Source organism: Montipora foliosa, chromosome 8 (genome assembly GCF_036669935.1).
Source record: "Montipora foliosa isolate CH-2021 chromosome 8, ASM3666993v2, whole genome shotgun sequence".
In the NCBI taxonomy this organism is placed as follows: domain Eukaryota; kingdom Metazoa; phylum Cnidaria; class Anthozoa; order Scleractinia; family Acroporidae; genus Montipora; species Montipora foliosa.
The window spans coordinates 20,862,872-20,887,871 of NC_090876.1; the positions used below are offsets into that span (position 1 = coordinate 20,862,872).

Sequence of the window (25,000 nt, forward strand, 5' to 3'; positions counted from 1 at the left end):
ACGGAATTCGCTGATCTAATGATGTCGACTTCCTCAGGGAATGGAAGTCTCTCTTCAGACTCGTTGCCTGTGGATTGAATAGCAAAGACATCACGCACTCCAGCTTTATCTTTTGTTGTCTTACTCCTACCAGTCCCGATGGCGTACTGGTCTATACCTCTCTAACCATTCTTTCTTCTGTTCCCCCACACCTGGTGTTACTTGGCAAAGGTGCCATCGTTGCAACAGCTGAAAGGGGCACGTTAGATTGAGGGACAGGATAGTTCGACCTGTCATGCGTATAGTACTTTGCTGCCTCATCTGGATGTACGCTTTATAAGCTCCTTCACGATTGTACCATGACTATTCAGAATAGAGCGTTCTACGACTTACCGTTGGGCTCTCTGCTGCCTTCATCAGATATTAAGTTTGTCCGGTCTAGTTGCCACTGTCCCTCTGTTACTATAGCAAAGTCCTCGCATTTGCCCGTGGACGATTTTTTCAAGCGAAAGAGCTTTAGAGAGAAACCATCAATTCCAAACTGAACAGCTTTCTCCTTCAATCCCAAACATTCTGTCAGATGTTTTTTTTTTAAATTCCAGTACTATTGTGTGCTTATCTTTGTCTACCGGAACCCGGCTACGGTGGCATTCGATTGCGACTTCTTCGCCTTTTCGAAATAAAAAAACAACTCACTATCACTTTTATGTCCATGGCTGGACCATGAACAAACAACAAACACACGTGTTTGAAATATTACATGGGGAGGTTTTGTGGGCTCGAGTACCGGAACTTGTTCTGCGAAATGAGACGGTGTCCTTCTGAGGCCAAAAAGTAAGAAGATGACACTGAGGAAAAATCGGTAATGTCGGTCCATTGGTAGTCGGTAAATATTTTTTCTGTCGGTAGTCGGTATTTTTTTTGCTTTTTTTGTCGGTAGTCGGTAGTATTTATCGCCCTTTGTAGCGAGTTGGTTAACTCCATTCAGACCCTCAAGCTGGCGTGTTTCAATGAAATACCACATAATGTGAATGCTCTCGTTTTCAGAGATAAAGTGGACTAGGGTTTTTTTTCTGCAGAACATTTGAGCTTTGATTTTTATCCAAAGGCTGTTAACTTTAAGTGTAAGTTTTGGATTTCACGGTCCGCCATTACTCACGTTCAAAACTTACCGACTGGACCTCAGAGCTTAGAATTCCGGCGTGTAAAAGCAGTTTGTTATGTGTGCAAAACACGAGTTTAAAAATCTGAAAGCCCGAAAAATAAACTAAGAATAAAGCCAGGATCCGAGAAAATAAACTAAGAATAAAACCAGGATCCGAGCTAGGATCCGAGCCAGGATCCGAGCTAGCATCCGAGCCAGGATTCGAGCCAGGATCCGAGCTAGGATCCTAGCCAGGATTCAAGACCTTACCGAGACCTAACCTAACCTAACCGAGACCAACCCTAACCCTTACTAGACCTAACTAGACCAGAACCAAGGCAAATAGACCTAACCTAACCGATTAGAGACCTAACCTAACCGAGAGATTCGAGAATAAATAGCGGAGAAAGCTCATCTTAGCTCGAATCCTGGCTGGAATCCTGGCTCGGATCCTAGCTCGAATCCTGGCTCGAAGTTTAGGTATCCTCGCCCGAACTCCCATGCAACATATTAATACAGTCGCCTACAAACGCATTGCATGCTTAAACTTATAAGTCTTTCACGTCATTTTCTCCTCGACCAGCTCAAAGTTAGTAATGGTGGGCCATTTAAATAGAAAAATTCCAGTTAAAATAAACAAGTGCCTTTTTTTAATTAAGGCTTGAAACTTTGACATCCAAAGAAAATGACCTTTCTTATCATTATACCACTTTCAGATTTTAATAATTGTGCATGTAGAAATTACAATTAATTTTTACTGCATGTAGACATATTTTACGTTAACAAATGTTGACACCAGTAGAACGAAAACAAATTGACATGCCAAAGCTTTATTTGGAGTTTAAAGGCTGACATCGTAAGACAAGACAAGAAACAGAGTCTCGACGTGTCACTTAACGGACTGTGGTCTAGCAGTTTCAGACTCATGTAATGCATCACCTTCTCTGGTCCCGTTGTTGAGATCTTTCTATTTCTTGTATCGAAGCATTACAAAAGTTTCAACATAAAATCTGAAGACACTGGACAAGAAGGCTGAAAATTCCAATAGACAACCGTTGACGCCGGAGATCTGGGAAAGAGTGCCAAATCATGCAAGAAAAGATCAGCCGCTTTTCACACGCTACGGCCACTTTTCACGCGCTAAAATGGCAAGCGCACGTGCATTTGACAATACTAATTGCCTTCCTCTTGAGCCCTACTGATATCTTAATTTCACGATCATAAAATAACGGGTTTGCTGAGAACTGTTCCAAAAGCAAAAAAAATGCTTGACTTGCCCAAAATGCGTATTAGTGCTAGAAATAAATTTAGTGGTGCAAAAACAACGCTCAAAAGGTTCAGCGCAATCGGTACAGGCTGAATCCTGAGAATTTGGTCCGACGTAATTACTACTTAGCAGCGTTTGACGCTCTCAAACTTAAAAAGACATTTCTGTTTTAAAGACACTGAAGAGCCCTATTTGAATTGTAAGCATGGATTCCATTGGAGTGGAGTTTTCTCAGAAGTTGGTAAGAATAATAGGCCGAAATATATCCATCATACATCGGACGAGTCATATAACACTATTGTCAAGATTTTAAAAGGGTCTTTCAATGTCCCATAAGTGAAAGTACAAGAGTGGAAAAAAAACGCCGTCATTCGTTTCTGGCGAAATCGCAAAAGGTTTTACCTTGGGTCTCAAGATCAGTTGTATGATGAAAAGTGGTGGTAAGCAAATCATGATTAAGTATTTCATCGTTGGTAGCGAAAACGTTTGAAGAGCCATTGTCTGGAGGCTACAAATAGCTCCGCAACCACGCTGCAGTTGCCTTTGCTAGGTTGAGTGAGAGGGGCATATGTTGTCGGTAAAATCCGTTCTCAGGTTGAATCCGTAATTATCTAGGTTATATTGGAGATCCTCATTTTACCTAGGTTGAATATTCACTCTTCCTAGTTTAAGGAAAGCAGCTATCAACCCCCAAAAGGAACAGAAAACATCTATACTTTACTTCAAGCTCTGTCTTACTCATCTAAACACATCTTCTAAATGTTACTTATCTTCTTATCAGTTTCTGTATGTTACGTACACTAATCCATTCACTCGCAACATTAGAACATAAGTAAGGGAACAAAAAACTGGACTATTCACTTACCGGTACTCGAATTCAGACCCTCCAGATCTATAGTCCTGAATCTTCATCACAACAGAACAACGACGAACATATACTTAACCCAACACGTCAGTTCTTTTTTTATTATTTACTTTTATTTATTTTTATTTTTATAGTAAGTCTATTGATATCCATGTATAAAGACTAAAACTAATCCTAACCTCTTCCTTATTTTCTCTAGGCCCTAGGCCTAATTCCTACATCTAAGCTACTACAACAATTCAGTTACGTCATTACGCCGAGGAACGTGGGGGCATTATTTTCGCGTGAACAGACAGACGCCTTCTATATCCCCTCAGCAATTCGATTCAATTCAGTTCTTATACTGTTTCCGTCACTTACGAGGCAGCTAATATTATACTAGCACTTTCAATAGAAAAGAAATATAATGCATAGAAACGAAAAACTTAAACGAAAAAAAAAAAAATTACGTGCGCGGTAGCCAGAGTAGCCATTGGCTTTCCAGCTGTTATCATATGCAAGGCGGTATTAAACAGAAATTTACATTAATTAGTAAATAATATCTAATTGTATCAATCATTAAAGTACGCACATTATTTTAAAATTTATTACATCTAGTATTATTGTATGAATATAATATGCTTATTTTACAGAAGAGATAAGTAATATTGCACTGTTCAAAATTACAATTAAGTTATTGAATTATTTTGAGTAAGTAAGAGGTGCTTTTTGTATTGTTTCTTCGAAAAAATGAGGTAAATTTTTTCGGCTTATAGAAACTGACTGCCATATTTTTGCTGCTGAAAACTGAAATGCCGATTGACCATATCTAGTTGTTGTACTTACATTCTGTAGACGTTTTGACTCGATGAATACCTGGTGTTTCAGATCAGTGCTGGTGTAAGAGCATCTGAGAAAACAGCTGGAAACATTTTTTTTTAAATTTTGAATTTTATAGGCAAAGAGTGTTATCCTCATCTTGTAGATATTATTTAATTCCAAGATTTCAAGTAGAGCAAAGTAAATTATATCATTTTCTGTCTTGTAAGCAAAGAACATGAACCGTACACATTGAATTAGTTTATTCAGTTCCCCTGTCAGTCTACTTTGTAGATTTAAGTTTGCCTAATACGTGCTTATTAACTTTCACATGGGAGACTTCCTTGCCCGACCTTTTTTGCTCAGAGGCAATATATCCAAAATTAAACTCGTCAGATTGATTTTGTTGTTCTCCGGGGGTGATGGATCCTAAATGAATGGTATTTCTATTACGAAAACAAAAATTACAAACTACAACTGCGAACTACCGCGCATATGCAGTGCAACATCTTAGCTCCATTCACGGACATACTCTGTTTTGACATGTTTGCAGTGATCATAGCGTGCATTACTTTTGAACAAAAAAAAAAGAGTCTTGCTTCATTCATTTACCTTAATTTTTGGTTCAGATTAAGTAATAACAGAGTTTCTTCATTAAACATTGCATAGCTCTAGGCCCTAAGTGATTTTGCTGAACGTTCACCATTTTTTGGCATTACAATCGAACCTCCATTAATGGTTAATAACGTCACTACAACCGCCGCCTCTCCATAACGGCAACAGCCCAACTGCCCAAATAACCTCTCAATAACGGCAAGTTAAATTAATGACTTATAAAATCGACTCGGTTTAAATTCAAGTACAAAGGCAAGTGACATCGAGAAATCAACCGACCTTGTCCAGGCCATCAGATGGATAAAACAAGGGTGGGAAGAAGTAGACCTGAGCACTATGATGAAGTGTTCGTCTACACTTGGGGTCTATATTCCTCTGGAAGGGCTCATTAATCAGGTGCAAGATCCCACTAATGAAGATTCAGTGACAGTAGATGAATGTATCGACGATGAATCCGTTCCCTGCTTCCAACCACTGATTGATGTTCATAATGTTGAATGGAGAACTGAAGTCAGTAATGAGCTACTGAAGGTCCCTGATGAGTGCGGCGGCGACGACATCACTTATCAGAAAGACGAAGGTGAGAAAGTCTTTCTTTCTTTGTTTTTTGTTTATTTAACCCCATGCAGTCAAACGACTGAATTACACCTCAGTCAGCTTAAACACACACACACACTCGCAAAAAAAAAAAATACAACTAATACTAAGCACACATATTTATTAAAACTAGATAATTCTGTATTTAGCTGTAACAAAATTGCCAACACGATCCCCGTTTAAATGGTACAAAATCGAAGTTCACGGCTTATTCCATCCGCCGCTAGCTCAAGCCGCGGCTTATCTTGGGCTGTATCTATCTTCGCCGCGGCTTACCTTGGACGTGAAAGTGTTCGTATAAATGCACTCAAGCGTTGTCCCCGGCTTCCTCAAGCCGTGAACGGCTCCTGCGCGTGCACTTGTTTTGTTATTATAGCCCAGACTGCCCTTTTGCTCCCGTCCTTTTGCCTGAGAAAAATGGCGAGCGCGAGCAACGAATCACTTATTACTAAAGGAAAAGATTCAGCGAAAAAGCGAAAGTGGAGTGCCCCGGAAGTGAAACAGGTTCTCGCTATTTGTAGTGATATTGAAATTGCTAAACAACTTGATAATTGCGTCACGTCAGCCAGTGAGCAGGCGACGAGTAAGAGATGCTCAACATGAAAGAGAGAGACGGAAAGCACGCTGAAACAGCGAAATATCAGTGGCAAAAAACGAGAGACGGGACAAGCAGCAGAAGAAAGAGCAAGCACGAGTACGAGAAAACGGACTGAATAACGGTGGCAAGAAACGGCGATAAGTGCCAGAGAGAGCACGGGAAAATAAACCAATTTATAGCATCGTCATCATCCTTCGGCATCGGGAGGATGCCGAAGGAGCAGGCCAGACTGGTCGTGTGGTTGGAAGACTAGTTATAAAATGTCTCAAAACGAAAAACATAAAGGAACTCCTAAATATATAGAAGTGTATTAATATGTGGGGCCCAAAGGCACAAGTACCTTTCTAACATATCCTAAACCCTTGAAAAGCATGAAGATCCATGTCAATAACAACGCACTGAATATTCATTTCCTACCTGTTGATTTGTAACTTCATTATCTCCACGGCGCTTGAACCACAAAGTGTACACAACAGTGGAGTACAACCAAACGATCAGCAAGAAAGAAATGCAGACGAAGGACCGCCAAATATACCTATTAGCCAAGACTAACTTTTTATTTGTCCAGAAATGTTCGCATGACCTCACAGCTAACTCTCTTCCAAAACCTTGGAGAATCAACCCACGCATCATAAAAATCACTGCGAATATCCAAGAACATGGAATAATTACCTGCCAATTGAAAGATGTGAAACTCTTAACGATCGAGAGGCCAAGCATTCCATACGCAAAATTTCTTAATTTGTTGAGGTGGCTGAACACAGTTCTTTTCCCCGCGATCAGTGGTATTCTAAAAGGCCGGCGCGCATTTTGAGAAACAAAACTTTTTTTTTCTCCTTCTTTAAAACGCGGTGTAAATTCGCTTTCATTACGTAAACGTCATGGTGCTTTAGAAAACAAAATTTGTGTGTTTAAATGGTAACAACTGTTAAACTTACGTTATTTCTATTCAGTATGCTGCTTTAAAAAAAGAAAAACTAATGACTGAGCTTCCACCCCAAAACTGCATGAATATGGCAGGTGGAAGCATACGTGGTTATTTAAAAGCTGTGTTCAGTCTCCTTAATTAACTGCCCTATCGTAGCACAACTTTTTTTTGCGCAATTTTTGTCAAGTTTGCAGGAGTGATGGAGAAGCTAGACGCGAGATCTTACCGAATGGATCTAGAAATTTAAAAACGGGAAAGGAAGTGTATATTGGACCCCATTATTTCGTCTAATATCCTAGAGATGAACCGCAATCTTTGGGTAACTTTATCTCAAAATGCAATCTTTTAATAAGAAAATATATGCTGTATTATCTAAGAGACATACTTTCAAATTTTGCGTAGTAAGTTTGCCTTTGTCTCCATGTGGATGGACTATGGTATTGTAACGTTCCTTAGCGATTGCAATCATAGTGAAAACACCAGCAACAGCTCCAGTCCACGCCGTCTTACTCAGGAACATGCAGATCGCATTACCGGGCATCTCATCTGCCGATATAATCCTGAGGCTTACAATGAAGTGTGACAGCACAAAACTCGGATAAACGATGTCTGCTACTGCTAGGTTCACAAGTAGATAATTGAAGGGAGTCCTGTAAAATAAAATGGGCTTCGATCGGGATCAGAGTTTCTGATAAGCGTCATCTTTATTATATTTCAAAGTCTACTCAATGTACATGTACTGCGAATGCAGATTGGAGATCTAATTTCCCTCGGAAGTTTTGATGTAAACTGAGGAATCAGAAACAGATAGCCCTTCCCCAGGTTTGGGATTAAATGCTTGTCATAGGATGAGTTATGGAGACAATTTTCCTTAACACGGAAATCGTATATTTAAAGGTTTGCTACATCAATTTGATTTGCAGATTGTATTTGGCAGCCGCATCGAAATCGTAAAATGGAATTCCTGATCCGGCTAAAATGCTCTATAATATATGAAAACAATTATAGTACCCTACCTTCTTTCTAACACCCAAGACATACAAAATTATGATCATGATTCAATCAAAATGCATTTGAAAGTAATTCACCAACACTAACGTTGGTTGTTCGCTGAGCAGTTCCTTTACATTGACTCAGTGTTTTTAGGTCTGTTATAGAAACAACAAAAGACTCGAGTACCATTAGTACTCTAGAACCAGAAATGGTTTTGTTGACAATTACCTCATATCCCGATTCCTAATAACGACAAAAATGACGAGTAGATTTCCTGTGATACTTGCAAGGAAGATTAAAGACTTGATTGTCAATAATGCAACATCCAGTGAAGTAACCATAATCGCATTTGTCTTGCAGTAACCTAGTGAAAAATTAAGACGTTGAATTAAATGTTCAATGTGGTCGGAGATGTGCTCGTGTTGTTTGGCCGTGAGCTAGACGCATGTGGTTGATTTAAAGTTTTGTATTTATATTTTTTGAACAAGTGTCATCATCATTATTAACTTAATTGTCAGTCAGTATCGCGATCCTCTCATAGTTTTGCTTAAGAGAGATACGCCAATATAAAGCAGTATTGTCGTCTCACTTTCTTGGCCTATGATTGGATGAAAAATTGACCTGATCGCCCAATTGAAGTTGGTTGCTTACGTAAGCTTTAAAATTTTCTGGCATCGCCAAAAATTCAGTTCACGTTCGATTATATTTACTGAAATAAGGCTTGGATATTTCGACAACTACATGTATTTTATCTTCTTGGCATCAATTGAGGTCTTCTGAAAAAATGATATGTTTAATTTCCACAATGTTTTTATTTTTAAGAAACTGTAAAAATACGAAACAGCAGTTCATTTGTTACCTTACTGTTTAACTTGACTGTTGCGCACTAAAATGCCGATATGCCCCGAACTTGTTTTTAATCCCTCGTCTCTGAGCAACATAGTTATTCCACTCGTAGTGCATCTTCTCAATATTCCTTTCTTCCTCATTCAAAAAAGAAATAGAAGGAAACTCAGTCCAACTGTCATTGGTAAATATTATTGGAATGACCTTCCTATTTCTATTCGCACAATATCAACTGAAATCCCCTTAAAAAAAGCAATCATTAAATATCATTTTGCACAACATTAATTTCCTTGCTTGCTGTTGTGGTGTCTTCTGTGTGTTTGTACGTAAAGTAGAGTAAAGTAGAGTAAAGTAGACCTTATTTAACGTCGATAACTCGTAACAGTAATTCAACTGACAAACCTGAGGTCGACGGTGCGCTCATTTTACTCCCCCCTCTCCATCAGTGCTCCGTTTTACGGGTATTTAAAGCTACTTAGCTACACGGAAAGGAAAGAAGTCGAAACAAGGATGCGAGATCCGGGAATCGAACTCAGGACCTCTTGCACCAAGGCCGCACACTAACCGACTGTGCCATCCTTGCTCCTCCGTGTGTTCATGTGATTGTTTTGTTTCTTTTCTATGTGTGTGTTATTCTGGGAACTATTAGTTTCCACTATATCGTGCTCTTCTCCTCTCATTTTTTACCTTGTAATTAGTATATTAGAACTTTTTGTATCTATTTTTGATTGGAGTAAAATAAAATTAAAATAAAATAAATAAAACTGATGTTTTAGAGTTTACAACGAGTGTATTCCCTGGATCGCGATACAAAACTAATTGCGATTTTGCATTATATTGGCAGCCTGATGGAAGAAAATACATTTTCGTATTGGCCAGGGCGGAGTCGCGAGCTGAGGCTAATACGAGAATACACTTATCATGATGATAAAAATATATCAAGATAATATCTAATAAATATCATTAGAAAACAGTCCTAAGAAAATACGCGCGCTGATTGGTTAAAAATCGTGTTTCTATAACTCGATGGAGACAGAACTAGCACGAGCTGCTGACGTAGTGATGGCGCGAGCAAAGAGAATTTACATTTTGATAATTAGAGTTAACAAGTTGTTTTCCTTTTTCTCGTCGCGTTGTTTTCTAAAAGAAATAGAAAACATGTGCTCCGTGTTTCTATCGAGTTATAGTAACACTCAAAAAAGCTGTAGAAACACTCGTGTTCCCACAGCATTTCTCTTTCTCCCAAATTTTCCCTCGAGTTTCTATAACTCGATAAAAAACACGGAGTACATGTTTTTTATTTCTTAATCATTATCGTGATGGTACTTATTCAGGATATATTTAGGACATAATTATTAGGATATGTTTATGATATAGTACTATATTCATCATCATAATCCTTACTATTTCTCCATTGCACAGCAAAATATTTACGTTACAACAATTGCTGGTGCGGTACATAACCTTCAGTTCCTGAGAACTGAAAAACTCTTCTTAAAATATGTGCCCTGCCTAAAAGTACAGATTTCTGTAGGTCTAACAAGCTCAAACTATCAAGTTCTAGTCTCTGAGCATAATCCTTAAACTGCTTTGATATTGCCTGCTCCTTGACGATCCATTTATCATCGGCAACACCATTGTCTTCATGTCGAAGTCGTTCGATTTATATCCTGAGATCTTGGTGCTTGTCGATCTAGAACGCAATAAATTTGGTCTTAATATTTACCCTCCTTCAGTTAACTTTACTCAGTGCTAAATAGTTTTCCACAATTCCTTAAAAGAGTCACGGAATGATTCCCTAAAAGATCTCTGGAAGTTGTCAAGCAGTCATACCAATATTCAATACACGTACGATGTCTTCAAATCCACCAAGGAACTTCCTAAAGACTTCCGTTCTAATCAAAAAGACAAACTGCAACACCACTTAAGATCTCAGGGTCTCTTTTTTACAAATGCTGTCAAGCACTCATTGTCATCTGTTAACTTTATTTGGTCGTCTGCCCAGTCTCATCTACACAAGAAAATCTACAATTTTACCATTCGCTACATCAACAACTCCCTTACTACACGTACGAATATGACAAGGTGGGGATTATAAATATAAGTATTAAACTATTATTCTTAATAATAATAATAATAATAATAATATTATTATTATTATTATTATTATTATTATTATTATTATTATTATTATTATTATTATTATTACAAAGTCCTGATTGCTCCTTTTGCCTTAACCCTGAGTCACTCCTACATATTGTCGCTGGTTGTCAACATTACCTTACCTGGAGACACGACCCAATTCTCAACTTCATTGCCAACTCACTTCAACCTGTAATTAATGATTGCTCTTCACTCTATGCTGATGTCAATGGTTTTCCGAGTCCGTCAATTATAACCGGTGACAATTATCGTCCAGATCTTCTTTTTCCTAATACAGTCCAAGTGCCAATATATTCTGGAACTAACAGTTGATTTCGAATCTAACTAAAAACAATGCAGTGCGCAAAAATGAAAAATGCATGAACTTGGTCAAAGACATGAGAAGTAACTACAGATGTGTTAAATCTGTAAACCTCACTATGAGCTCCCTTAGTGTTTTCTCCAACGAATGCTCTACGTTCCTAGAAATGATGAATGACATTGGCATTGACAAAAAGCAACACCACTATATAATCAAATAAATGATAAATCTAACCATTAGAGGGGGATATTTTATCTTCTGTCGTAGAAATAAGATTTGGGATAGCCCAGAATTAATAAAACTTTAATTTTTGTCTCATTTGTAGATACAGTATTCAAGTATATCACTCAATTTCAAGTAGCCAGTTGTTAATTGCCTATACGCAGAGAGATTTACAACTGTATATTCGAAGACAAATAAAGTTTCCATTATTATTGTTATTATTATTATTATTATTATTATTAGTAGTAGTAGTAGCAGCAGCAGCAGCAGCAGCAGCAGCAGCAGCAGCAGCAGCAGCAGCAGCAGCAGCAGCAGCAGTAGTAGTAGTAGTAGTAGTAGTAGTAGTAGTAGTAGTAGTAGTAGTAGTAGTAGTATATTTATCTTGGTCATCATTATAATTATCATTTGCTTAATCAAACTACCCACCACGAGTGACAAGTGATTTCCTTGTTAGGGACGTGATTTTATGAAGGTGAAAGTTGTCAACTAATATCAGTTGACGCAAAAACTGGATGTCATTTATATGCTACATTTTGTGTAAGAATACGCTCAGATTCGCTTCACGGCAAGGAGAAGCAAAGCAAAGAGTTGAACTCGAACTCAAACACAGAACGCGTGCTGATGGCACCAAAACACTCAGAGATTTATCTGGGGAAAGAAAACCGGAACGCGTATCCTTTTCGTTCCCCAAAACGTTAAGCGCTCTATCCCTAATGAACTTCCTGTGAAACATATTTCCAAAGCCGCAAGAGGCCCACCTAGCAGGTAGTTACCAAATGGCTATTAAAAGAGTGGGATCGAGCTAAATTCGGGCAACGGAAGACGAACACACCCAGTGATAAAAGTTGATACGAATGGAAATAGAACCCTACGCAGACAGACAATATTTTTGGTGTCTTATACAAGACATCGACTTCCTCGAAATACCTTAAGGATACAAAGTAGTTAGGTGTTACTTACACGACAGGTAACAAACAGATAATTAAATACATACACAGGTATGTACTTCGTGCCTTCTCTCTCCTTATTTACAATACAGCAATGGAACAAATGTTTTCCTATTCACTACTTGCACAAATCCCATAATACACCTCTTTTACCCCCCAAAATCTGCATAGGCATTGTTTTCGACTTCTCTTGGGACATTTTCATGTCCATGAGAAACTGCAAACAATGGTAGGTTATGCAAAAGTTTTGGGGGTAATAGAGGTGCATTATGGGATTGTGCGAGTAGTGAATTAAAGGATCCTAGTCAGCCAAGCCCATGCTTTTGTTGACATACGGGAGTTTTCGTGATGTATTACTCTGGGGACTTGGCCAAACCAAAAATAACCGTGAGAAACTGCGAGATATTTTTATCGGCGCACGATATATATCTTTGATACCAAAGCAGTTGGCAATGAAAACAGGGCAAGATAGTTTAATTTAGTTTAGTTCGTTGCTTGCGTGGTCCTTTATATGTAATGATAAGCAGTACTGAGTCTCAGAAAAAGTAAACTAAACTGGTTTCATTTGTCGCGCACGCAATACACACTTGTAGGAAGTAAGTAAGTAAGTAAACTTTATTTAAACACGGAAAATCATCAGTTAAGCTAAAAAAAGTAAAAAAAACCTTTACAACTGTTTTACATGATTGCCGTGTGGGAATCCGATAGGTCAGATACTTGCTTGATTGTGCGTTTGAACTGCCCAATAGAGTCAGCATTTCTTAAGTATTGGGGCAAATTGTTCCACAAACAGGCCCCGCTATAACAGAAACTTCGTTTCAAATAATTAGTATTTGGCTTGGGTAGAGTAAGTATACCTTCTAAGTTTCTCAAGTTATATTCAGCATCTCGTTGACTGAAAAGGCGTTGAAGGTATTCCGGGGCAAGATCGTGAATTGTTTTATACATAATTATTGCTTTCTGTTTTTTACGTCGAAGAGACAGCTTCTCCCACTTAAGAATATCGAGAAGGAGATTGGAGCTCGTATCAAAGGGTAATTTAGAAACTACCCTAGCTGCGCGATTTTGTAATTTTTGCAGCTTATGACTGGCCACTTAAGCAGTCCCAGACAGGACTGCAATAATCAAAATGCGGTAATATTAAAGCGTTATAAATTTGAAGCGCAGTATTAGCTGAGATAAAGTGCCGTATTCGTTTTAAGGCTCTTATAGCTGAGGAAACTTTCCTGCATATTTCGTCTACATGATTTGACCAAGAAAGCCGATCATCAATGGTAAAACCGAGGGATTTAGTGCGATCTACTCTCTTGAGCATTTCGTCATCAATTCGTATATCAACCTCGTGAGTGTTTAATCTCTGCCTAGATCCAATTATCATCAACTCGGTCTTAGCCACATTTAAACTCAACCTGTTGGCTGGCTCTCAGCCAACAGTTAAGGTTACTGAGTTCAGGAGTTAATGCTAGTTTGATCTCTGTTAAAGTTTTTGCAGTTAGGGTTATATTGGTATCGTCAGCGAACATTCTCGGGGAAGCCTCCCGGAGGCAATTAGGAAGATCGTTAATATACATTAAAAATAGCAAGGGACCTAATATGCTGCCTTGCGGAACCCCACAAGTAATAGTGCAAGGAGATGACAGTCTTCCATTAACATTACATCTTTGGGTCCGATTGCTTAGGTACGATTGAAACCAAGTGATGGTTACCTGGTCGGCCCCAAAGTATGACATCTTGCGTAAAATAATTTTATGGTCGATAGTGTCGAATGCCTTTTTAAGGTCAATGAAAACGACGCCATTCAGGAAGCCATTGTCGATGTTAACAGACCAGCTATTTGTCGCCTCAAGCAAAGCTGTAATGGTACTGTGTAAGGAACGGAACCATGACTGGCAACTTGACAGCAGTTTATTATCATTTAGGTAATGGTAAAGTTGGTCATAGACATGTTTTTCAAGCACTTTTGAGAGTACTGGAATAACGGAGATGGGGCCATGGTTATTTATGTCTGATTTTGAGCCTTTTTTAAAGATCGGTGTCACCCTAGCCCATTTCCATTAAGTTGGATAGATTCCCGTTAGGATTGATTTCGTAAATACGTCTGTTAGTGAGGGTGCAACAATACTAGCTGCCATTTTTAATAACTTACTAGGGATCTTGTCAAGGCCAGTGGCTTTCTTTGAATCGATTTTTTTCAAAAGGTCTAGAACAATGTCGATACTCGGAGTTTTTAGAGAAAACGAATTATCAGAGGGCGACAAGAATGATCCAGCGTCAACTTCTCAAACCGGAATATCACGAGCTAGCATTTTCGCAATGTTAGTGAAGGGCACATTGAAAGCTTCCGCCATATCATCGGCGTTATTTATAGTTCTATTATTAGCTTGGATTTCCAAAATATTGGACGACTTACAACTATTCCGTGCTAAGCTCGTAAATAAGATCCCAAGTTTTACGTGGATTGCCGGCTTTGCTAGTTTCCAAGTTTTCAGAAAAATATCGTTTTTTAGCAAGTTTAGCTGCATTATTCACCTGGTTCCTAGCCCGTTTAAACTGCTGCCACATGGCATGATCATTTGTACAGATCGGTTTTTTTTTAAGAACATCTCTTCTGCGCATTCTGAGCAATAATTTCAGCATAAGATGAAATGCTCTTATTCTACGTTCCTAGAATTTCTTCGTTTCCAAGTTGACCAAATCTTGAAACGGATGTTGAATCCAACAAAAATTTCTTCCTCCAGCTAATTAAACACAAGCTGACCTCTGCGGCTTTTACTTTCCAGATCAAAAATCAAAATATGCCACACGCAAGCTTGCTCAGTTCCACAATACGCCGTTTTATTATCGGTGAGAAAATGAAATGAACAGCGAAAAGAATAAGGCCTCTTACAGATTGTGATAGGGATCAGTATCCAAATGTTTGCCGCTGTGTCCAGTGCTGTCAGTGAAAGGAAGACACGCATAACATTATTTGAACCAGAATCATCGATCCTACGGTGAATTCGCTGTTCGTGATTCTTTGCAATGTAGTCCAAGAAATTATTTCTCCACTTTCCAGAAATGATAATACATTGATTCTGATCATTGTTGCCGTTAATCGCCCTCTAGTCTTCGAGGAATCATAATTGCGGTATTCCTTTCTGCCACTCCAAGAGAAGATGGTTCAACAACGATTTCCATTTCCACTCGATAACATGTTGCGAAGAGCAAGTCATACATAAATAGTCATGTAGAAAATGAAATTCTAATAAACATACCTTATTTTTCCATAGAAAACAGAATTATACGGCCCATTTGATGTCCGATGGAAACCGATTACTTTAACAGTCACAGATTTCCGAGTTTTCGGTTGCACTGAAGAGTTGTGGGCACGCAATGTTAAGTGGGTGAATATTGAGTCCGCGAAGAAACAGCAAAGCAACGAAGAAAATATCCAAAGCAGCACTTGTGTTCACCTTGTTTCTCTTAATTACGAAATCTCTGTTCCCCAGATCATACGTCACGGCAGGCTGCTAATTTAGTTTTTGAGCCCGCAATGAAAAGGCCGAAAAAGCGGAAAAAGCCCAACTTCGAAAGTAATTTTCTCGCAAAAAACAGGAAACGAGAAGAAATAACTCCGCAAACTTTACTTATGTTAGGCTTTCCAAAGAAATGTTGGGAAAATTGCTGATTTTGGCCTTCAGTTCTCCTTTAAGGCTGTTTTTCACTAGCGACAGTGTCGGAGTTGGAGTCGTAATCAGAAGCGCAGAGCGATAAGATTTAGTGAAAATCGGAAGCAGAACATCGATTCCGCATATGACTCGGAAGAATAAGCCGACGAATAAACCAATCACAACGCTCGAGTCCAAGCATTGTGATTAATTGGTTCTTCCGCTTCTACTTCCGACTCCGACAATCTAGTTTTCACTGGATCATAAGCGACGGAGTCATAAGCGAAGACGGAAGAAAATGGGAACGTTCTGATTCTTCCGACTCCGATTCCGTCGAGCTTATGACTCCGCTTACGACTCCAATCTTTGATTTTTACCAGGTCATAAGTGCTCTTACCACTCCGACTCCGTCGCTAGTGAAAACCAGCCTTTAGCCATCTTTGCAATTCGATAACCTTAATTACGTCTTTGCCTGATAGTTTCTACGATTCCTATATGTGTGTCCTATATCCTATAGTGTGCTTTTATCCAAAGTTCTCCTAATCCTATTTGATCTAATAAGCATTTTTTTTTTTTGCTCCACAAAGCTCTATTTCCGTTCCATTTAACAATATTGTGTGCTATTTGGTTAACCAGACCTCAAAGTTCCTACTTGGGCTCCCATTTTTATTGGGAATCTCTCTTTCTCTGTCCAGCGCGTATTTTATTGCATATTTAATTTCTGTACTCTCAGCAGCCACTTAAATAAAAAATGTTGGACTAATTCTGCTGAGTCCTTGTTTGATTAACCATTGCAGTCAATCCGCCATATTTCATTTTCAAAAAGGAGAATGGGGATGTCAGTGAGTCAAACAGCTTCATCTTAAATTCCGTATTTTCTCTAAAATAAAATGTATAGTTAAAATACAAAAATTTATAGACCTTCCGGTGTGAATTTCTTCAATTAAAGAGATTAAAGTTTCCATGAGGAATCAATATTATGTCCGGAGTCATGAATTGCAGAATTTGACGCTTTCCAAGTTAGTAGCGGTATATTTAAAAAAGTTGTTTAAGATTTTCAAGCCTACTCTGGGACCTTAAGTCGCCGTAACTTAAGGCGACTTAAAGCGACTTAAGGCGATTTAGGGCGACTTAAGGCAACCTTGCACAACTTAGATTGCTTATTCTACTTAAGTCACAGAATATCAACTGATCAAAAGTCTCCATATTTCTTTTTCAAAATCAGAAAGAAAAACAATTTATTATTTCACAGTTTTTAATTGCTGTATGACAGTGTCAAAAATCTGTCTGAATGCCACTAGAGCTATAAAATGCTGGGCTGGAATAGAGCGTTGTCACGTGACGTCACAGCGGCCATGTTTGTGTTCCAAAACAAAAAAAGGGCGGCCATGACGGTGTATTAAACTAATCCTCTGAGATTTTAACTCTATCTTTATGCAAATACTTTCTTTTGTTTCAGTAATCTAATATGGCTTCTGATCACGTGAGTGAAAACGCTCCATAACAGCAAAAAATTAATAATTAGTAGAATTTCGGAGATGAACAAAGAGTTTAATTTCCAGCAATCTGATTGGTTGAGTGGTTTCCTATAGAAATAATAATGTGATTTTATATTCACTGCACTAGCTAGTGAATATAAAGCAAAACAAAATGGCAGGGCTCCCGCAGGCACTCGTGACATTTACAACAGAAATAAACTGTGTCGATTATCAATTCTCTGTTATTCAGCTCCGATAAACATACAATTATTCGTCTCAGCTGTACACTTACTTTGCCTTTGGCAAATAACTACCATGGCCCACAAGGGAAATGCTGCAAATAAAGAGAAGCGCTGCAAACAAAAAACGAACGCTGCAAACAAAAAAGATGCGCTGCAAACAAAAAACGAACACTGCAAACAAAATAAAAAGCAAACGCTGCAAAGAAAAAAGGAACTACTGCAAACAAAAAAAAAACGGCAAGAAAAAAAGAGAGGCTGCTGCAAATTTAAAAGGAACGCTGCAATCAAAAAAGAACACAAATCATGCACGCGCACTCTCCCGGTGGGACTGGGTACATATCAAGTGAGAGTTTCGCTCCCTTTTTCAAACTCCGTTCTGTTAGAACAAGGAGTGTATTTGTGATGTTTTGTACTTTTTGTGGCGCTGGGGAAGCTCGAGACAGTTTATGAGAAAAGTGGTTGGCTGAAAAAGATATCGACGATGTGATAAAGCACTATTTTCATCGTGGTTATCAGTACGACGCTATTGTCGGTCCTCTCGAAAAACGAGAAGGCCTTCATATGTGTGTGCGAACACTTAAGAGACGTCTGAAATCTCTTGGATTGAAAAGGAAAGGAAATGCCAAGATAATAGATGATTCCGAAATAAGAAACGTTATTCGAGAAGAAATGAGAGGCCCTGTACAGACGTATTTGGCATGCTCTGAGACTGCATCATCATATTCATGTTCCCCGTAATTTGGTGGGAAACATTATGAAGGAAATTGATCCTGTTGGGGGAAGGGGGGGGGGGGGGGGGGGGAGATGAAATCTCGACGCTTAAAGAGAAGAACGTTCGTCTCAAAGGGAGCCAATGGTTCGTGGCATATAGAGGTTAATTGTGTTTGAATATACAGCTACCAAAATTACCCCCACGCTCTTCCCATCAGAGGGAGGGCAGTGACTAATCCCCTTCAATTTGTAATGCACAAACTCTTTCCTTTCTAGGCTACGACAAGCTAAAACCATATGGGTTCCCTATACATGGTGCAGTGGATGGATTTAGTCGAAGAATTTTATGGTTAGAGGTAGCCCGAACTAACAATTCAATGACCCAAGAGTACCTGCGGCCTTCTACCTCAAACAAGTACTAGAAGTAGGTGGTTGCCCTTTGCTCCTTGTAAGTGATTGTGGATCCGAGAATTGCATTGCCCCTTCCATGCAGTGCGTCTTTCGTACCAATCAACAAGATGATCAAGCAGGTGCAAAAGCTCATAGATACTGTTTCTCACCTGCCAATGAACGAATTGAAAGATGGTGGTCATTTTTCAGGCGAAACACGTCGAATTGGTGGATAAACCTGTTCAAGGACTTGGTCAATTATGGATTGCTTTGTCCGGGAAATATACTTCATATGGAATGCTTGTGGTTCTGTTTTTCAAAACTTCTTCAGAACGACTTAAACAAAGTGAAAGATCACTGGAATAGTCACAAGATTTCTAAGTCTCCATACAGTTCTGTTCATGGGGTACCAGATGTTATGTACTTTTTACCAGAATATTATGGACATGAAGAATGTTTAGTTTCTGTGCCTGAAAATCTGGCAGAGGATATGGAAGTAAATTGCCAGAGTGAGGCGGAAGACAATATGTACCTTGATTATTTTGAGTACATCTTGGAAAACAATGGCTGGTCTTACCCAAGTAGTGAAAGGGAGGCCTTAACATTGTACCAGTACATAATTGGAATTCAGAATTGACAACCCTAAAATATATATATAGGTAGGTTGATTGCACTATGCTGATTTTGTCATAACCAAGTTGATTGAATGAAATAAATAAAGAGACTTCGTTGTAACTTGAGATAACGTTTTATTAACACAACCATGAGGCCTTGACATGTGATGAGAACCACAAATAATGTTGCATTGTCTTAAAAAACTCAATCAACTTCTAGTGAAGTAAAAGTTTTTTTATTTTTAAAGTGCTTTGACCAGCACATTAATGAACACTTACTTCAGTTACATAATAGTCAGCAATGTTAAGATTACTTAAATTTATGCAACCTCGTTCCCAGGGCCTCTCTTGTTACAAGAGAGACCCTGAAAACGACTTTGAAATTTATGCTATTAGTTATGGGAGTGGACAGCAAGCACTTTTCATTGTGAGGAAAAATCAAACTTCTCTTGAGTGAAAGCAAAATTTCATGAAATGGCTGAAGATATAATACTATAAACGAGAAGTACCGCTACTTGCATAACTATTGTTAGAAATTCATATTGTGTTGCTAACCATCACACAGCATGGAAATCTAAAAAAAAAAAGGTAAAGTCTCTGCTTACGAGCCAGAAGGCTCATCAGGCCGGCGCTTGTCTCCGGTTTCTGTAGCATGAAGCGACTAGGAGTATTTATACTCCCCCCTGGATGGGATGCTAGTCCATCGCAGGGTTACCCCCAGCATTACGCCGGTACCCATTTATACACCTGGGTGGAGAGAGGCACCGTGAGAGTAAAGTGTCTTGCCCAAGAACACAACACAATGTCCCCGGCCAGACCCCGAACCCAGACCACTCGATCCGGTGTCGAGCACACTAAACATGAGGCCACCGCGCCTCCCACCATGGAAATCTACCCATCGATCAATTCCTCCGATTTTAACACAAAATCAAACAACAACAGTGAGGCAACTTACATGCAAAAAAGTGGCACTTGTCATTTTATCTCAGTAATTAAAAATCAAGCCACTGCTTCAGGGTGTTATTAAACAATTTTGAAATGCCATGCCTCTTTATTTTGTAACTGTTACAATTCACTGAATTCTTCTGACAGCTCATTGTATGACTGGTTTGATGATGGGATTTCTAATAGTGGTCCACAGGTATGTGCCACTAGTCTCCGAGACATGCCTTCGAAAACTGAAAATGTTACCTCGATGCTCTCACAGCTGGTAATATCACTCCCAGTAATAAACTGCAAGAATAGTGATAGCGACTTTCCTTGTAATGAACGGATATATTGTTTAAAATGGTCCAGACACTGTCGTTCTTGGTCAGTTAGCGGCTCTGACTTGATGAATTTCAATTTTTTTTTGGCAGTGGGCTTCTTGATATCATAAAGATTCTCTATAGCCACAAAAGACTGGAAATCAGGGAGAGCAGTAAGTGGTTTAATAATTGGCGCCCAGCAATTCATATTATACCTTGGTTTCTGCACTATTTCTTGATGGGCAAGTTCAGACTATCTGCAAAATGTTTTCTTTCGTAGGAGTTCGATAGCACTTGTAATTAGAAAGAAAATTTAACACATCGTCATCATTAGTACCAAATTTTCCTTCAGTACATTTCTGAAGAGCCTCCCTTTCATCCTCTGAAATATAGAGCCTGAATGACGACAGTAAAAATTCACTTGTAATACTTTCTTCTCCAAAGAGGCATAATGCAAGAAAAGCCCGTGACAATGAAAGGGGAAAATACCTCTCCTTTATGTACCCATACATCAGAATCCTACCTATTGCTTCCTATTCAACTCTTTGGTAATCGTGTCTGATGGCAGGGACTTTCTCTCGAGTCCCCACAGCTAGCGAATTAGATAAAGTAGATAAAGCTTCACGAAAAACACCGGTCCCCTTTCCCTCTTCCTCCCTGCCATTGTTGCAAACGAAAGTAACATCTAAATTCACATGAACCATTTCAGGATCCTTAAATATCTCTATCAAATTATCTTTGAGAAAAGCCCTATACAAAGTACAATAATCTTCTGAATAGGACAATCTGCTAAAGAAGCTTAAATACTTAAAACCTCTGTACCTGTAGAAAAGTAATGAAAATAATCAAGAAATAAAATGATGCTTTATGTGAAAAACTATCCCCAGTGTCCAGTTTACTTTGTCTGAACCTATTTATGCCTTCCCTAATACTTCCCATTACTGAATAGTATTATTAAATTCATTATTCATGGACATGCTCTATTCATCAATGACTGTCTTTATGTATGTTACACAAATTATAAATTATATTAATATTTTGCTCTATTTTTCCAATTAAATCTCTTGCACTATTACAAACACTGGATGCTAATGTTAGAGTACTTTACAATAACTGAGTCTGTTTTATCACTTTTTTTCAAATTATGACCTTACTCAAGCATGCTATTTTGAATGGTGGGACATGTCCAGTCCATGCAGGAGGTATCCTTTGAGAGGTAGGAGGTTGCCCTTGTCAACACTCTTACTTGACCAAACAACTTACGTAATCATTACAATTGTTTTGTGCCTTATTCACCTGAAAACCATAACTAGCGCTGTAAGAATTATTATTATTATTATTATTATTATTATTATTATTATTATTATTATTATTATTATTATTATTATTATCATTTCAGAGAAACATATATCTTACAAGAATACTTGCAAAAGCAGACTTCAACAGACCTGTGACTACTGAGTGAGCCCCTTGGGTCAATGTATCAGCATCTGCTGCTATCTCAGCTGTAGATATGTTGCTTATGGCTGTTTGAACTGGGCAAGTGTTCCTTGTTGCTGTGTGGGTTGTAAATGTCTGTGTTGTCACTGTGTTCCTTGTAGATGTGTGTGTGTGTGTGACAGATGGGAGGAATGTGACTGTGTTGGTTGTGATGTTGTTTGCACCAGTACGGTTAACCCTCAAGGTATCTCCTTCACTTTCATTTTCCTCTGTCATTTTCATCAACTGTAACCAATGTATAAATACAATCACATGACTTATTATAGCCACATCTAACAGAATATCAGCCCTTTAGACCGATACTCATTGTTTGGATAAGTTAACATGAAGTCTCAGAAGAATTACCAGTTCACTAATTATTCCATTTCCTTTCCATATATTGTATTTTTACTCTATCAATGCAAACAGCAGGCCCTTTTCCATGGAACTGTCTCTGTAGACATTACTCCAGTTTTTAGAAAGAGCCAAATAACAATAGAATTATTTCTTTAATATTAGTGCCTTGTGAGACAACAGAACATTTTATTCTGACACATCAGTGACATCAGTACATTGAATCGCCTTGACTCAAGCTCTACCCAAGCAAATTCAACAAGTGGTCAGTATAAAATGCAGACTGCAGACTGGGTCTAAAATACGAAGTGAGGCCTAGGCTTAGGCCTGGGCCAAGGCCTATTTTGCACGGTAGTTAGCCTGCGTAGCAAGCGTTCCTTTTCGACAAAAAGAGCTTCGAAACGATTTTCTTCAAACTGACCGCGTGGAAGTTGGGGCAAGAGACTGAGGGAACGCTTGCAAGAAGAGCCCCTATTTTTGAAAAACGCCCACCTTTTTATGGTTGACTTGACACACGCTGATTGACATCTTATTAACAAATTAGCCAATAAAAGATAACCATGTTAACACATGTTGGCTTCCGACAAAACAAACCGAGGCACCGAAGAAACACCGAGAGAGCAACGCAGAATTTGCCAGTGTGATTTTAAATGTTAAATTTGTAACGGCAGCTTCTAAGTCGGGTACGACTGGTTATGTTTCTTCCGAGAATTTGTTTAAACCATCGAAAAGAAACTTACGGGCAAATTCTCGCTGATATTTGCAGAGCGGTTGGAATAGAAGTTATCGAAAACAACAGCCAATTTTCAGAACTTGTAAGCAATCCGTGCACTCGTAAAATACGAAATTTAGAAACATATAAACTCGTACAGAGTTCGATGGGTAGTAAGTAAGGCCGTTAAATGCAAATCTCCAGCAAAGCTGACCATGAAACCATTCAAATAGGTTTAAGTTTAAAACTAACGACGATTTCAGTGCGACTTGCTGGCTATTTTGTTGGTGCAGAGTGGTTGACGAAATGGATCGTACTAAATCTCCTGGAAATTACAGGCAAACCTCCTCGCTAGTTTGATAATCCACTGTACGTTTTTGGTCAAATCGCCAAGAAATCGTAGATGAAATAGCAAGTAAAAGTGCTTTAAAAAATCGAATAACTTTACAAAGGAGCCGCTTTCTTCTCGCAATAATTAAGAGAAGATTTAACAGGCTGCGTAGTTGTCTTCATCTTGTCCCAATCCATGATATAGGACTCAAGCTTACATCAGGCAAGGTACGCAGAGAATTTGACGAATTTCCTTGATCCTGAAACATGTGGATTCTGATAGTTCGCAGGCATTTTATTAATTCATCCTGCGTAAATAAATCTTTTGCAAGCGAGCGAAAAGCTCACTTCAGTTCAGTCCAAACTTTTCGTCGACAACAAGCGCTGCCAAAGTTTTGTTAAATAACGATCGAATCCTTTGCTTTTAGTTTTAATGAATTACGGAAACGCCATAGTGGCTCCAGCTGACACGTAAATAATATTGAATTTCCCTTGATGGATATTGTCCAAGCAGTCCAGATTTTCATTTAAATTACAGGCTGTCATTCCCATAGAATTCACCTCAACCACTTACTTGATCGCGTATTATGCTTTGAAATGGAGAAATCACGATGATACTCGAGAAGCCGGTTCTTCGTTTTAAGTTCTTTTATTTTGCACTCCGCACATCATGACAAACATCGGAAAAATTAAGCTTTTTCCGAATCCTGTTGGCAAAACGGCCATTACATCTATACAGTTAAAGAGATGGCGCATTGACAGTTCTTTTTTCCTTTTCAGTGTAAAACCCGAGACCCGATTCGCTCAGCTTCGACACACGATTCAAAACCTTCCACATCTTCCACCATTGCCTTTTTCACGCTAGAACTTAGGAGAAATATTTTGATCCAGAATTTGTCCCCTGTCAATCATTGTGACTGTGCCGCACCAATCAGAAGCCCCCGTTCGTGGGCGAACGGGTTTTTAAAAAATAGGGGGTCTTCTTGCAAGCGTTCCCTCAGTCTCTTGCCCCAACTTTCGCGCGGCCAGTTTGCAGAAAATCGGTTCGAAGCTCTGCTGTCGAACAGGAACGCTTGCTACGCAGGCTGTACGGTAGTCTGCATTTTAGGCCCAGTCTGCAGTCTGCAGTCTGCATTTTATACTCACCAATTCAACAAGGCTTCCAACAAGGGCACTTTCAATGGCTGCTGTGAGATGCTGGGTTGCACTCAACACGTGCAAATTTGCATAGCGGACTGATGGGCTATGTACATGGCAGACAACAGTATAATAAGAACAAGACGCTCTAAAAAATGCGTACACTGGGTTGCCTGTGGTACGTGTTACACAAAAGCAGAAGGCACTGTCAGAATTGGGTTGTATTGAACTGCAGGCTTCCAGTTACTTTTTTTCAAGTGGGTGGTCATTAACACCATTTGATGGTCACCCACATATCGCGCCAGCAGAGGCCGTTTGGCTCACACGTTCACACCTTTAATTATTTTGTAATATCCTGTCCCATTTTGAGGTCTTTTAGTTTTTTAAGCTTTGGTA

General features: G+C 38.9%; 1 protein-coding gene and 1 pseudogene across 3 annotated transcripts in view; one reads left to right on the plus strand and one right to left on the minus strand.

Moving 5' to 3' along the window:
• The window catches only part of LOC137967851 (pyroglutamylated RF-amide peptide receptor-like), a 21,907-nt gene extending 5,919 nt beyond the window's left edge, over positions 1-15,988 (minus strand). The window contains exons 1-5 of one of the 3 annotated variants that reach the window (XM_068814447.1): positions 15,518-15,987; positions 8,644-8,764; positions 8,013-8,148; positions 7,177-7,441; positions 6,281-6,535 (exon numbers count right to left, since the gene is read on the minus strand). In XM_068814447.1, the coding sequence (XP_068670548.1) occupies positions 6,281-6,535; positions 7,177-7,441; positions 8,013-8,125 (633 nt within the window). In that variant the 5' untranslated portion in view covers positions 8,126-8,148; positions 8,644-8,764; positions 15,518-15,987. Of the gene's footprint in view, positions 1-6,280; positions 6,536-7,176; positions 7,442-8,012; positions 8,267-8,643; positions 8,765-15,517 lie in introns of those variants that run through there. The other 2 variants (XM_068814448.1, XM_068814446.1) reach the window with 2 other exon arrangements.
• Positions 15,989-18,032: 2,044 nt separating this feature from the next.
• Positions 18,033-19,368, plus strand: LOC138013200 (uncharacterized; annotated as a pseudogene).
• Positions 19,369-25,000: the final 5,632 nt, after the last annotated feature.